At 53.9% G+C, this 14,541-nt stretch overlaps 1 protein-coding gene across 1 annotated transcript in view; it reads right to left on the reverse strand.

Moving 5' to 3' along the window:
• PDE6B (phosphodiesterase 6B) overlaps positions 1-1,065 on the reverse strand; it is a 28,119-nt gene extending 27,054 nt beyond the window's left edge. The window contains exon 1 of the mRNA XM_068542368.1: positions 598-1,065. Coding sequence (XP_068398469.1) covers positions 598-1,065 — 468 coding nt within the window. The remainder of the gene's footprint in view (positions 1-597) is intronic.
• Positions 1,066-14,541: the final 13,476 nt, after the last annotated feature.

Genomic DNA, 14,541 nt, shown 5'->3' on the forward strand with positions numbered 1-14,541 from the left:
CCCGCCCCACCCCCAGAAGTGTCATTGGCCTCTCCCTCCCTCCCGTCCAGCCAGAACCTGTCCTCCCAGACTTCTCCGCTCCAGGCACTGCGTCCACCCTTCCTGCCCTCTCCTGGACCAGCTGCTGCTTCTATTTTTTTTTTTTTTGGCTGTGATGCTTGCAGATCTCAGTTCCAGGACTGAACCCAGGCCGCGGCAGTGAAACCGCCGAGTCTTAACCATTGGACTACAGGGGAACCTGGATCAGCTTCTCCTGAACCCCCAAACTTGCTCGCCCCAGTGAGCAGTATGGTTAGGGCTCTGGGGTCCACTGGCCCCTCCATTCTGGGCCTCTGCACCAGCCCCTGCTCAGACCCCGTCCTCCCCAAACCCCCATCCAGGGAATCATAGGTCAAGGGGGCAGCAGGGCCTGCCCAGGCCGCCCTCGCAGCCACCTCAGGGCCTCCTTCCTTCCCGCGAGCTCTGGCCGGGACCTGTTCCACTTGCCTCTCTGGCCGCCTTCCTAAAAGCCGAGGGTCCCCTCACAGCCAGTGGGCTGACTCATCCTTCGGGGCCTGTGGGAACCCTTCGCCAACTCCCACGAGGCCCAGGACCCACCTCCGTCACATCCTTGACATTCACCATCTTCTTGGTCTGAGCCACGTGGCCCACGACCCCGATGTCCAGCGGGAAGACGATCTCGGAGTCAGGAGGCACCAGGCAGTCCTCCAGGACACTGCCGGGCTGCACGCTGAAGAGGCGTGTGGCGAGCTCGGCCATGCCGTTGCGCTGGCGGTACATGAAGAGGCTGCAGCGGTCGGCATGCAGGATGGCGCACAGACGCCGCAGGATCTTGAAGACCACCCGCTCCATGTTCACGCTCTCCTGCATGTCCTGCACCAGCTCGAACAGGGCCGCGCTCTCCTCCACCTGGCACAGCTCTTGGAAGCTGGTGCAGCCCGCCGGGCACCCATCCCCGCAGGCGCTGGCCGCAGCCTCAGGGCTCAGCTTCCTCCCGAAGTACTGGTCCGCGAAGCCGGGGTTCTGGTCCAGGAACGCCTGCACCTGTTCCTCACTGAGGCTCATGGTGCCCGGCTTCCCGTCTGGAGGAGCGCCGGCCCCCAGCGCACCAGGCCCTGCAGCAAACACTGTCATCAGCAAAGCCTTTCTTAGCGATGATTACCGCACCAGCTGACTCGCCCACGCCTGCCCTCCCCCCACCCCCAGGCCCCGGACTGCCCGCTTCCTGGGAAAACCAGAGCCCCTGGACCGGGGGCTGCAGTGTAAGAGCTCAGGCCTTCTGCCTGAGGCAGGGATCCTGGGCGCTGGGATAGGCCCTCACACCCAACCCCTGGAGAGGGGTAACCCCCGGAGTGCCATGACCGCTTCTGCCCGAGCGGCCGCCCGAGGACTTGGGATGGGCCGACAGGTAGCTCCAAGTCTCTTGGGCCCCCAGAGTCGGGCTCAGGTGTTGTGGGGTGGCAGGGCACCAGCTCTGCCTCGGGGAGGTGGAGGGACCCCCCGACGGTGCTGCCCACGCCCACGGAGGGAAGTGGGGAGAAGGGAGGAAGATGTGGAAGCGGGACCATAGGGGGGTCTGCACAGACTTTCCCTTCTCCTATGTGGTGAAGAGGCGGCTCTTGTCTGTTAAGAGCCAGCATCCTTAGTTAGAAATGGTCTTGGCGAATGTCCACCACGCATCTCCCTTCTCGGCCTAATTCCTACGTATTGGGACCCTTATTCACGCTGCTGGACCCTCTCCTTGCACAGGACCCGCAGCTGCACTGACGGCACTGCCATATTTTACAGAAGGGATCATTCCTGAGCGTCCGTCCGTGCCTCCATCGGGGACCCACGGGCCCAGACGGCAGCAAGCTCCTCCGGCTGAGGCCGCAGCCGTCCTCCCCCGAGTCAGACGGCTATTAGCCTCCCGGTGAGCCAGGATGCGATCAGAAAGGTCGGGGGTTACAACTGGAGGACTCATCCCAGGTCAGTCTGACTCTCACGTCACACAAGAAACCATGTGCAGATGTGTGTGCATACGTGTGTGTGCTTACATGTGCGGGGGTGCTGGGTGCGCACGAGGACGAGGGTGCGCGCGTGTGTGAGTGTGCACGTGTGCCCGGGGACTGCTGGACGGTTGGGGGTGGGAGCTCTGTCCACGGTGTGACACATCACACCGTCACGTGTGTGTGACCAGCCGTGCACACCACTCACGAAGGTTGGGGGGGGCCTGGCGCTCTGGGCTCAGGCAGAGGGATGCTGGTCACCCGTGAGAGACGGGAGCAGAGCAGCTCAGCTGGAACCAGGAGTCACCGAGGACCCGGAGGGAAAGAGCCTGAAGTTTCTTTGTCTTTCTCATGCTGCCTGTGTCTATATTGTTACCACGCTCTGAACTGGGAGGCACGGTTTGTGTGCACTGAGCTGGTAGAGACGTGCACGCGCGCGTTTGCGTGTGGGCCCTGCGCCCCTTGGCTTGCACGAGTCCGTTCCAGGGAGCCTTCCGCGTGGGCCCCGGGCGGGCTCCTGGCAGCTGTACCGGCCACAGTGGGCCCAGCGGGCCAAGCGTGGGCACTGGCCTCGGGCCGCGACGTTCCTGCCTCTACTGAGTCACCAGCAGGTTCTTTTCACGGATCTGCTCTGAGGTCCCCCACTTCCCTGAAAACAGTGAGTGTGACTGGGGCCGAGGGACAACCACACGCCTGTGGGCGGTGCTGTGGGCGGGCGCTGGTGCTTGGCTTTGCGGCCAGGGCTGTGGTCACCGCGCTCTGAATTCAGCCCCAGACGGCTTCCAGAGCCCCCAGAGCTGGAGTCCAGGTCACGCCTGCGTGTGAGGCCAGTGCTGACAAGGCAGCCATCTGGCCGAGCGGGCCGCTGGGGGGATGCTTCCCAGACCCTCCGCTCACCCCACCCGGGGCCCCCCCTCCCTGCATGTGCTCCTCTCCTCTCCCCTCCCCGCGGGGCTGCAGAGGGCGGGGCGTGGGCGTGGCGCTCACCTGTGTGAGGCGCGCACCTGCTTCTGGCTGGGCTGGGGGCACGGCCCTGGGCTCAGAGGCACCGGCGCTGGAGGGGCTCGGTGGGGCTTCAGCGCAGAGTGCGTGGGGAGCACTCTCGTGGGACACGGGGGGCAGTGAGTGAGCTACTGGTGGGTCTCGCTGCCCCCAGCCCTCAAGTGCTTGCAGGTGTGGGAGCAGAGGCTCCGGCGTTAGCGCCCTGAGGAGCCCTGGGCGCGTGGCTCCGGGGGTGTAAGTGCCCAGCCGCCTCACCTGCAGTGCTCCTCCCCTCTCACTTCTCAAGGTGCCCACTGGTGGTGCCTGGGCCCCTGAGCGGCCCCCAGGGGTGGCCTCGATGCCGTTGGATGCACCACTTAGGGGTGCCTGCAAGGTGTGTCTGGAGGGGCTCCTGTAAGGTGCGCCTGTGAGATACACCTTTGAGATGCACCTGTGAGGTGCTGCACCTGTGGGGTGCACACGTGACGTACACCTGTGTTCAAGGGTCCATCGGATGTGACAGGTAACTTCTCCACAGGTGAACCTGGAGGGCGTTTGAGGAGAAATGGGATTGCTCCTTCACCAGGGTCCTGCTAATTTTACCTCATCATCATGTGGGATTTTATCAGCAAGCCCATCCTGGGAGCCATTTACAGCAAGGCGTGTCTCAATAGCTATTACGTGGAGAGAGTTCTAGGTTCTTGTCCCAAACTGTGGAGAGGATGCAATTTCACAAGGAGCAAATGCCCTGAAATTAAAATTAACCAGTCAAGAGGAATGGCAAGAGGTGGAAAGGATGAGAAAATCGGAGTTCCCATTCAGAAATCTCATGAAATTTGTGGTGCAGAAAATGGACACCTCCATTAAGACGTTTTACAGGGTGGTTTCGCTGGAGAGATGACGGGGAGGTGGTAGCGGTCCCGCCGTGAAAGGACGGATGCTAACGGGGGGTGGGGTGAGGGGGAGCCGCTCAGACTCTGACCCATGCATCCCCGCCCCCACCTGCTGCCTGACTCCGGGGCAGACTCTAGCCAACAAGCACCTTGCCATGTGTTTTTGTGAGCAGTGGCGACATGAAGGGTGTGGTGCGGGCGTAGTGCATGGTGAGGGCCCACTAAACAGGCCGCGGAGGGCTGGGCAGGGAGGCTGGGACTGGGGAGAGAACAGAGGTCAACCTCGCGGGGGCCTGGGGGGAGGGGGCACAGAGCTGGGAGCAGTGGGACGGGGGCGAGGTGGCCACCCATCTGGGGTCTGTGTTGATCTGGAGGAGCCAAAACATGGGTAGGAAACAACGTCAGACGGAGAAGAGAAAGCAGGGCTGGTGCCTGGCGTTTGGGTGGTGGTGTCCAGGGGAAACTGGCACTTCCTCACTCATGTTTTGTCATCATCTTCAGTGTGGCACGGACTCGGGCCTTGATGTGCTTGAGCCCGGCATGGGGTGAGGGGACCTCCAAACGGGACCACACACCTACCGGGGGTGAGGCTGGGGGGCCAGCACCACGAGCCGCCCAGAGCACAGAGGGCAGGGGCAGGAGGCAGAACACGTCCCATCCCAGCAGGATCTGTGGTGTCCCCAGGGAGGCTCGGGGTGACTGAAGTCCCTGTGAGCCGGTCCCCCGCGGCAGGCAGGAGGTGGGGTGTACGGAGGGGCCCCGGCCCACAGCCAGGGGCCGGCCCCACTGCCAGACGTATGAGTGTGGCCATCTTAGACCATCCCGCCTCAGGACAGCTGCCAGCTGACCACGGCCCCAGTGTGACCTCAGGCGAGACTGGCAGAACTGCCCAGCTGAGCCCCGTCCAAATGAGTGACCCACAGATCATGAGACAGGAAGTTGCTTAAGCCGTTAAGATTTGGGGCGTCTTGTCCTGTCATGTGTGGCTGATTCCCTGAAAACAGAGCCGGGGGCAAATACTTCACAGGAGAGCTACGATCCCGGGGGCAGTGGGGGTGGACGGAGAGTGAACCCTGTTTCCCAAGGAGCCACAGACACAGTTGGCCGAGCAGCAGGTGTGACCATTCGGCCACGTGCCCCAGGACAGCTGAGGAAGGAGGAAGGAGGACGGAGGGGACTTGATCTCCTCTTTTCCTCCGGTCTCCCGCTTCCCATTGGCCAAGGCTTGCCCCGTGGGGAGTGAGCTTCCACACCCTCAGGGGCACCCCAGCCCTGTGGGCAGCCATTCTGCCATTCAGAAACCCTGGCGCCCTGCCATGGGGTGGCGGTCCACCCTCGGCCAGAAGTGGCAGGAGAAGCAGCCAAGGGGGACTGTGCCCCCCCCCGAGCCGCAGGCGGGAGGTCAGAGGGCGTGAGGTGGACCAGAGGGAGGGCCTGGGGCGCTGTGACAACCCCAGGGGCCACAGTGGGAGTCTCACGCAGTGTTCCCAGTGGGTCACCACCCAACAGGAGGCAGCTCTCCAGCTGAATCGGACATGTTAGAAGTAACATAAGAAAACACGTGTCGTCGGAGAGCTAGCAATGCAGAGGCTCACCCTGCCACCTCCCACGAAGGGGCTGTGTCGGGTCCAGGGGGTAGATGCAGCCATGCTCACTGGCGCCGTTTCCCTGCCAGGAGCTTTGCTGGCGATGTTGGTCCCTCCTCTCTGCACACAAGTCCAAGCCAGCGATTCTGTACTGGAACCCAGGGCACCGGCCCTTTCTGGCCTGCCCATCACCATTTTTAGTGGCTGCACAGAATTCCATTTTGTGGAGGTTCCACACTTATTTAGTTAATTAGTCTCCTATTCATGGACATTTAGGATGTTCCTGTTTGAGTTTTGAGGGGAATTTAATGCTGCCTTGTTCTCCGCCCCAGTTCTGGAACAGCTGAGAGAGCGGATGGAGGGGACCATCACCTTTGTTGCTGCCAGCCCTCCAGAGAAGGTGTGGCCTCGGGTGCTGCCAGGTGGCCTTGCAAATGCTGCCTGCCTCCCAGGTAAGGGCCTCCCGGGCCATTACCTACATGGATCCAGGGGCAGAAGAGATGGGATCCCTCAAGCTTACAGAATTTTAATAGCTTCACTTAGCTCAACCAAAAAAGGACCCATGGCTGTGACTGCCAACCAAGTAGCATTCCGCCTCCATGGGGTGGGTTGAGAGGGGCACATGGAGAGCTCAGGGGGGCAGGGGAGTAGAAGCAGGCATCCCCTTGGTACCACAGGTACCACAGTCTTTTCTGTTTAAAAATGTAAAGAAGGCCTCGGTGAATTAACTTCTGCCTTTTGTTTTTTTAACCTGGAATCTGTGAATGGGAATCTATTTGGAAATAAAGTCTTTGCCGATGTAACCCATTTAAGATGAGCCCTACTGGACTAGGGTGGGTGGTGTCTCTATAAGAAGAAGCACAGAGGAGAAGGCCACTCGTGGACGGAGACAGAGACTGCGGTGCTGTGTCTGCAACCAAGGGGCGCAAGGGCAGCCAGCCCCCACCGGAGCTGGAGAGAGGCCTGGACTTCTGGCCTCCAGAACTGAGAGATAATAAACTGTTCAAGCCCCCACGTGGCGTACTCGGTTAGGGCAGCCCCACGAGGCTAACGCAGGTGGTGGGCCAGGTTTGGCTGTGGACTGTAGTTTGCCTGGTCTAAGCCAGCCTCATCTTGGGGCCAGAGACTGGCTGGGGGCCAGCTTGGAGCTGCCTCGAATGTTTCCTGGCAACTGCCACCGGTGCAGAGGGAAGCACCCGGGCCATGCTGGCCAGTCATGATTCTTTGCTCTGGGACACGCACAGTGGTTGCCCAGTCGTGGCTGCACTGGGGAAGGCAAGTCTGAGGGCAGGGCCAAGCCCAGAGGAGGGAAGCGCCGAGAACTCGAGGGGACGGGCCGGAACCCACCCTCCTCAGCGGGTGTCCATTCAGCCCTGTGAGCAGCTTTTCTCAACCGGTGGGGAAAATTCGGCTGTTATCCTGTGAGCCGGGGCTCCCCAGAGAAACAGACCAGTAGGCTCTGCGGCCTGAGCGTGAATCTCAGAGTGAGACTCACCGTGGGAGTGTCTGAATGCACAGGAAACAAGCTGAGAGGGATGGGCCCTCCCCTCAGACGGGACGTATGCTTGACTGAGACAGAAAACTCAGGTGATGATCACAGACCCAAGGGCCAAGAGGAACGCTGAAAAGCCCTGTGACAGAATATTCTGGTTCAAAGGATCAGTCTGCTCAGAAGAAGCCGTGGCTGCGCGTAAGGTGGCAAGTAAGGAGTTGGGATAAAATACTACTGCCCAGCGGGGATCGCAAAAGCAGTGGCCGGCGTCTGGTAAGAGGATTAAGCTCCACCCCCACATCCCTGCAACTGACCTCAGGCCACTGACCTGTGGCTTTGGCTAATGGAATGTGGAAGGAAGCAAGAGTGGCACTTCTCAGCAGTCGTGGGGGCCTCCAGGGCCCTTTATCCCTCTTCTATGAACGCATCACATCCCCAAAGGGGCTATTTGGGGTCCTAGAATGAAGAAGACAGACCACAGCTTCCTGCAACCATGAAATATGAGTGAGGGATACTTTGATGGTTGTAAGCCACTCTCATCTGAGGCTGATTACTACCCCCGCAACACAAGAAGTTAACTTCCTTTTTAACCGCAGATTGGAGTTGAGTGAATCCTGTCCCCCAGTTCATGACACGTTGTCACCACTGGTCCTGTTCCATCTTGCATTTTATTTTATCCACTTATCCTATTTATTTATTTATTTGGCTGTGTCGGGATCTTCGTTGCAGCGCGTGGGCTTCTCTCTAGTTGTGGTTCGCAGGCTCGGTAGTTGCGGTGCACAGGCTTAGCTGCCTCGTGGCATGTGGGATCTTAGTTCCCCAACCAGGGATCGAACCCATGTCCCCTGCACTGGAAGGTGGATTCTTAACCACTGGACTATCAGTGAAGTCCCCTACCTATCCCTCCATCCACCATCCATCTGTTCTCCCAGCTCCTGTCTTTCAGTTTGAGTACTACCTTCTAGTATATTCCATCAGGTACCATCTTAAAAAGTTATGGGGGCATGTAAAGAAAAAGTGAATTTTCTTTTATGAATTCAAGTTCAAACTAAGGGATTCAATTCACTCAGTGTTGATGTAAGCCACTAAGCAATGTTTAAAGGGAAATTTATAGCATTAAAGGATTATGTAAGAAACGAAGAAAGGTCTCAAATCAGAACCAGAAAAAAAAAAGAGCAAACTAAAGCCAAAGTAAGCAGAAAAAAAGGGGGAAAATAAAAGAGCAGAATCAATGAAATATAAAACAAAAAATAAAGAAAATAATGAAACCGGAAACTAGTTTTTGCAAACGGTCAAAAACTGACAAACCTCTAGCCAAACTGATCAAGCAAAAAGCACACAGATTATCAATATCGGGAATGAAAGAGGGAATTTCACTACAGATCCTACAGACATAAATTTTTTTTTTAAGTTTTAAACATTTTATTCTTTCAGCTTTATTGAGATATATATTACATATAATAAAAATCACAACTTAAAAGGGAATATTGTGGACAACTTTATGCCAACAAATCTGAAAACTTAAATGTAGTAGACAAATTCTTCAAAAGACACAAACTACTAACGCTTATCAAGAAAAACATATAACCTGTGTAGCCCTATAACTGTTTAAAAAAATTGAATGTATAGTTAAAATCATCCCAGAAAGAAAACTTTAACCCCAGACGTTTTCACAAGTGAATTCTACCGAACACTTAAGGAAGAAATAATACCAATTCTACAGATTCTTCAGAAAAGGGAAAGTGAGGGAGTACTTCGCAACCCAGTTATGAAGGTAGCATCACGTGACACTAAAACAAGACAGAAACATTACCAGAAAACTAAACATAGTATCCCTCACTAACCTAGACACAAAAATCCTCAACATCACTTCGTTATACAGCAGAAACTCACACACCATGGTAAAGCAATTATACCCCAATAAAGATGTTAAAAAAAAAATCCTCAACAAAATAATAGCAAATCACATCCGCCCCAGCATAAAAAGGGCAACACATTATGACTGTTGAGAAAGGCAGTCTTGTGCACACAGTCTTTTAATCCCCCACTTGGCCCATAACAATGGGCCTTGGGCCTGGAGCACTTCCTCACCAAGAGGTAAAGAGTCCTCAAGCCTGTACTGGGCTTGTCACCTTGTGTGGGAATATTTTCCCCTGTTTTAGGCTCAATATGTGTTCCTTTGTTCTGCTTAGGAGTGTATGCCGTAGGGCACCTGACCAGCCCCACATCTGCTCCTTGTAGGGAGGAGACGGGGTCCTCCTGCTGCAGCACAAGCCGGGTGCATGCAGGCTAATGGCCACATATCAGCTGCTGGGAAGGACCCGCTGGCCATGGGAGACCAACACTCACTTGTGAAGCTGTTATTTTGCTCTGTCACTTCTCTGTGTGCGTAAAGCTTGTTCCATCGAGTGCTTGACTGTATTGTGTTTTCCTTGGTGACTCCTAAAGCAAGATGTAGTGGGCAGAAGTATCTGTACCTCTCTTCCTGATAATAGGCAATAGATGCTACTTGCCTGAGAATGACCAAGTGGGAATTAGATTAGGAATGCCATAAATGTAATTCACCATACTAACAGACTGAAAAAGAAAAGCCATATAATAATCTCAACAAATACAACAACAACAAATTGACAAAACTCATCACCTGTTCATGATTAAACAAACTCTCAGAAAACTCGAAATAGATTTCAACCTGATGAAAATTTTCTCCAGAAAAGCATCATACTTAAGGATGAAAAATCAGATGATTTCCCACTGAAATCAGGAACAATGGGGAATTCCCTGGTGGTCCAGTGATTAGGACTCTGTGCTTCCCTGGTCAGGGAGCTAAGATCCCTGCTGCGGTGCAGGCACAATAAACAAACAAACAAATAAACAAAGAATAAAAGGCATGCAGGTAGGAAAAGAAGCATTAAAACTGTTTCTACTTACCTGTGATATGATTGTCTATATAGAAAATGTTGAGGAATCTACAAAACTAGCTGCTAGCGTAAGTCAATTTAGCAAGGTTACAGAATTAAAAGGCAACTTGAAAAATCAAATGTATCTCCATATACTAGTAACAAACAATTGGACAAGAAAGTATTATTTAAAGTAGCATTTACAGAAGGATTAAATATACAAAATACTTAAAGGTAAATTTAACAAAATGTGTGCAAGGCCTGTATACTGAAAACTATAAAATATTGACAGAAATTAATGAAGACCTAAATAAATGTAGAGATAAACCTTGTTCATGGATCAGAAGATTCAACGTTGCTAACATATCACTTATGCTCAAATTAATCTATCGGTTCAGTATAATTCCAATCAAAATCATCTGGTCAGCATTACTAAGAAGACTGCTGATAACACCGAGGTTTGGTGAGGGGATGGAGTGCTGGGAACTTTCATTCTGCTGAGGGCAGTGTGGAATGGTACAGCCACTCTGGAAAACAATGAGTCAGTTTCTTATAAAGTTAAATGTAAACGTTAGACACAACCTAGCAATTCCACTCCTAAGTATATACCCAAGAAAAATTAAAACATACGTTCACAAAAGACTTGCACGTGAATGTTAACTCATAGTCACTCCACATGGACAAACTATGTCCATCATCTTGTGAATGGATAGTCAAATCTTGGTGGAATTCTACTCAACAATAAAAACAAAGCATTGTCAAGTGAAAGAAGCCAAACATGAAAGACTACATACTTTGATTGTAGGAGCATGAAAGTTTTTACTAAAACTACAGCAACAGAAATCAGATGAGCAGTTATGTAGGGCCTGGGGTGGAGGAGAGCATGGCTGAAAAGGGGAACTTTGGTGGAGGGTTTGGACTAGTCCTGTATTGTGACTGTGGTGGTGACTTATACCAATGTGTACAGTTGTCCAAACTCATTGAATCGAACACTTAAAATCAGTGATTGTTATTGCACATAAATTGTGTCTCAATAAAAACACGCACAAAAATCTGAACATATACATTACTCATGATCCAACAAAATGCAGGCTCAAGTGCATCAGTGCACAAGCATAAGAAAGTTCACAACAGCTTTATTCATAATATCCCCAAACTAGAAACAATCAAATGCTCATCCTCAGTAAAATGGATAAATTGTGGCACATTCACACAATGGCTTAGTACCAGCATTAAAAGGGATAAGCTACAGACACAACAACAGGCATTCAGTTGGACGAAAGAAACCAGATGTGCAACAATCATGCTCTATGATTCCATTTGTATAAAGTTCAAAAAACAGGCAAAGCCAAACTGAAATGTTTAGGGGTGCATGCTTAGGTGATCAAAGTACAAATAAACACAAAGAAGTGGTTTCAGTGAAGTCGGCAGAACCTTTGGGGGAGGGCAGGGCGAGCTGCATCTTTGCATCTTCAGTGTTCTGTTTCCTGATGCGGTGGCAAGGACGCAGGTGCTCATATATGTCATTAAACTGTTCCATGCATATTTTATGGATGTTCCTGTGGCTCTATTATATTGTACAAGACAAAAGCTTATAAAACAGTAAAGTGCATGCTGTATCGCCAATAATTCACTGGCTCTGCTTTTGTGAGACTGAGCGCTTTACGTGAACCATCACTTGTGCAGCGTTGGCACAGAGACGCACACACTGCACCTACACGTGAAGATCAATATTGATTGTTCCTGGAAAAAAAAGGGGCTTAGAATTAATAATAACAGAAACATTTGAGCATCTAACCAGTTAAAAAGATAAAGGATAAAAATGCTGGAAAGTTAAATGAAAAACAAATTAGAAAAAATAATTAGAATCAGCCAAATTAATTGAAGTAAACACTGTAGGAGATTGGATTTTAGATGCTAATAAATATGTAAGATTAAAATGCAATTTAAAGTTAATAGGGAAAATATTCTTCACTTGACACATGATTACCTCTGTAATCAGAAAAAAACACATGACGGTTTAAAAACGTCGTCATCTCTGCTCTCTGTGCCCTGTTTTTAAAATGTGGCAGTGATGCGTCCCACGCGCTGGCGACTCAAGGGTCCCTGTGGATTTGCTTGGCATGTGGTAGGGTCTGTGATTGCAAAACTTACTCCTTCCCACCTGCCCCTCACCACCTAGAGGGGCATTTCTCACGAGGGCAGTGCTTCTTTCCGGAGTGAGCTCCCTGCCTCAGAGTTCACTGTGGGGCCCCCAAGTCACTCCCTGGACCGCAGCTGTGCCAGGGTCCCCGCTGGCCGCTGCCGGGTGGCTGGGAGGGGAGGAGCTTCACAGGTGAGATGGTCAGGGGTTGGGGAAAAGGATTCTGTCAAAAAGCAATGGAATTAACTTTCAAAATGTGCATGGGTTGTTTTAATTTACACCCCTGGTCGTAGGTGTCAGAAACCAGCCCAGGTGCAGAGGCGCTCACTGTGAAAGTGGGCGGTTACAGGGTCCCTGTGAGCTTTGTATGGCAGGGACCCCAGACTTCTGCCCCTCCCTCCTGCGGACACAGAGGGGAGACAGACACACTCTCGGCAAGATAGCTGACCATCTGCTGAGTGCCAGGCGGTGGGAGGCCGGGCGGGGGGGAAACCCCGAGATGAACACTGTGATGGGGGCAGGACTGTCCACCTGCACGAGAACCCCCACATGCCGCCATTTCCCCAGCCCAGCCTTCTCGAAGCAGTGCTTGTAAAACACAGCACAGCATCCTTTGGCCCTTCTAGGGTCTCCCCATCCTCAGGATGAAGTCCGAACTTGCACAGCTCAAGACACTTTATGACAGGACACCCGCTGGTCGCTCTCTGCCGGCAGAGCTCCACAAGCTCTCTGCAACAGGGAGGTGGGTCCTCTCCCGCCTGCTGGCCTGGCCTGTGTCACCTGGCCCTGTTCTCCTTGGGAGCAAACCTGGACTGACATTAGATGCTGTCACAGGACAGAGCAACCCCAGGTTGGCTGCCATCAACCCATTCATCCATCTGGTCACTCGTCCATTCTGCTCGGCTAGGGCAGGGCCGAGCCCTGATGGGGAGAAGGTGGGGACAAGTTGGACACGGACCCTGCCTGCACCGAGCTCCCATTCTGGTCGGGAAGACAGACGTTGAGACCACTGGGAGATCCTGCTTGTTATGGGAGACTCTTTGTTAGGAGCTGGAGGGCAGGGAGGTGGGGCGCAGGGAGGTGGGGCGGAGGGAGGTGGGGCGCAGGGAGGTGGGGCGCAGGGAGGTGGGGCGCAGGGAGGTGGGGTGGAGGTGGGGTGCAGGGAGGTGGGGTGGAGGTGGGGCGCAGGGAGGTGGGGGCAGCGTGGTGGGGGACAGGGGGAGGGCACAGAGTCTGGGTTTGAGTTCTGTCTCCACAGGTCACCCGGTTTTGGGTGGGAAGCCTCTGTTAGGATCACAGTGCCAGGTGCCTCAGGGTTTGTTGCAAGGACTGAACAAGAAAGCCCTGGGGAGCACTCTTTACATTGCCGGCAGGACAGAGGGCACCCAACAAAAGTTAGGTCCGACTAAGGGAGCTGAAGCTAAGGGCTAAGAAATGAAAAGGCTGAGGATGTGGCATGGGGAACATAAAGCAGAAAAAGGCAACAGCACATGCCAAGGCCCTGCTTGTGGAAGAGGCAGGGCTCATTTAAGGACCATAGAGGTGGTCAAGGGGAGGGAAGTGTCTAGTGAGAGGGGGCGGTGGCGAGCTCCGGAGGAGAGAGGAGGCCAGATCCCGGAGAAATACTGAACCACAGACCTGCCTAGTTCAGGTCTTTCGATTTGAGAGGCTGCCGCACGACCCCGCCCCGCAGCCCGCCCAGGCCGACTCAGGCCTCCTTTCGAGGCCGGGCGCAGGACCAGGCGAGTCAGCTCCCTTCCCCCCGCAAAGCCTAATCGATCGGGCTGCTGCGGCACCGCATTGGGAATGGAGACGCGTCTCCATCCTTCACGGAGGCGGCTGCAAACCTCGTCTCCCTGGAAACCGAAATAATCATTGGAAGTCAGCTCATGGCAACTCCGCTTACGCGCGTGGGTGCCACGATTATTATACAAGCGGATTTACACACTGTCCTTTTAAAACCTATACACCATAAATGTGAAAGAAGGCTCACTGCCCCTACTTTTCTGGCAAGTCGTCATGCATGCGGAGCAGGACGGAATCAGGAGGTTCAGCCGACGTTCTAAAATCTGCACCCCCCGCTAAAAATACCGCCAAACCTGCTCCTTCTCCGCGCAGCTACTGACGTTCAAGTCAATCCCACGCAAATGTCCAGAGAGCCGCATGAAGGGCGCTCACATGTATTCACTGGGCAGATGGCTTCCGTGGAACGTGGGCGAGGGACCCCTGCGCGCGGGCTGCCTGGCGAATGCGGGTGAGGCTTTCTCCAGACGCAAGCGACCTCTGGGGGCTTGTGCCCCTGCTCGCCGGGCACCCTGGACACTCTGTGAAGGAAGGGGCATGACGCTGTGAGTTCTGGGGGACGTCTTCCCAGGCCTGAACTTGCCAAGCGGGCGTCAGGAACGCGGGTGTGTTCTCAAAGCACCCCTGCACCTCCCCCGTCCCCTCCTCCCCCAGCGCGTTCTCTAGCTGCTGCCACTCCCGCCTCCCCTGGATCCAGCGCAAAGTTATTTAACGCTGCAATTAGCCGGCAGGGTGAGTCATCGGCTCCCCGTGCC

The sequence above is a fragment of the Eschrichtius robustus genome, chromosome 4, assembly GCF_028021215.1.
Source record: "Eschrichtius robustus isolate mEscRob2 chromosome 4, mEscRob2.pri, whole genome shotgun sequence".
NCBI classification, from domain to species: domain Eukaryota; kingdom Metazoa; phylum Chordata; class Mammalia; order Artiodactyla; family Eschrichtiidae; genus Eschrichtius; species Eschrichtius robustus.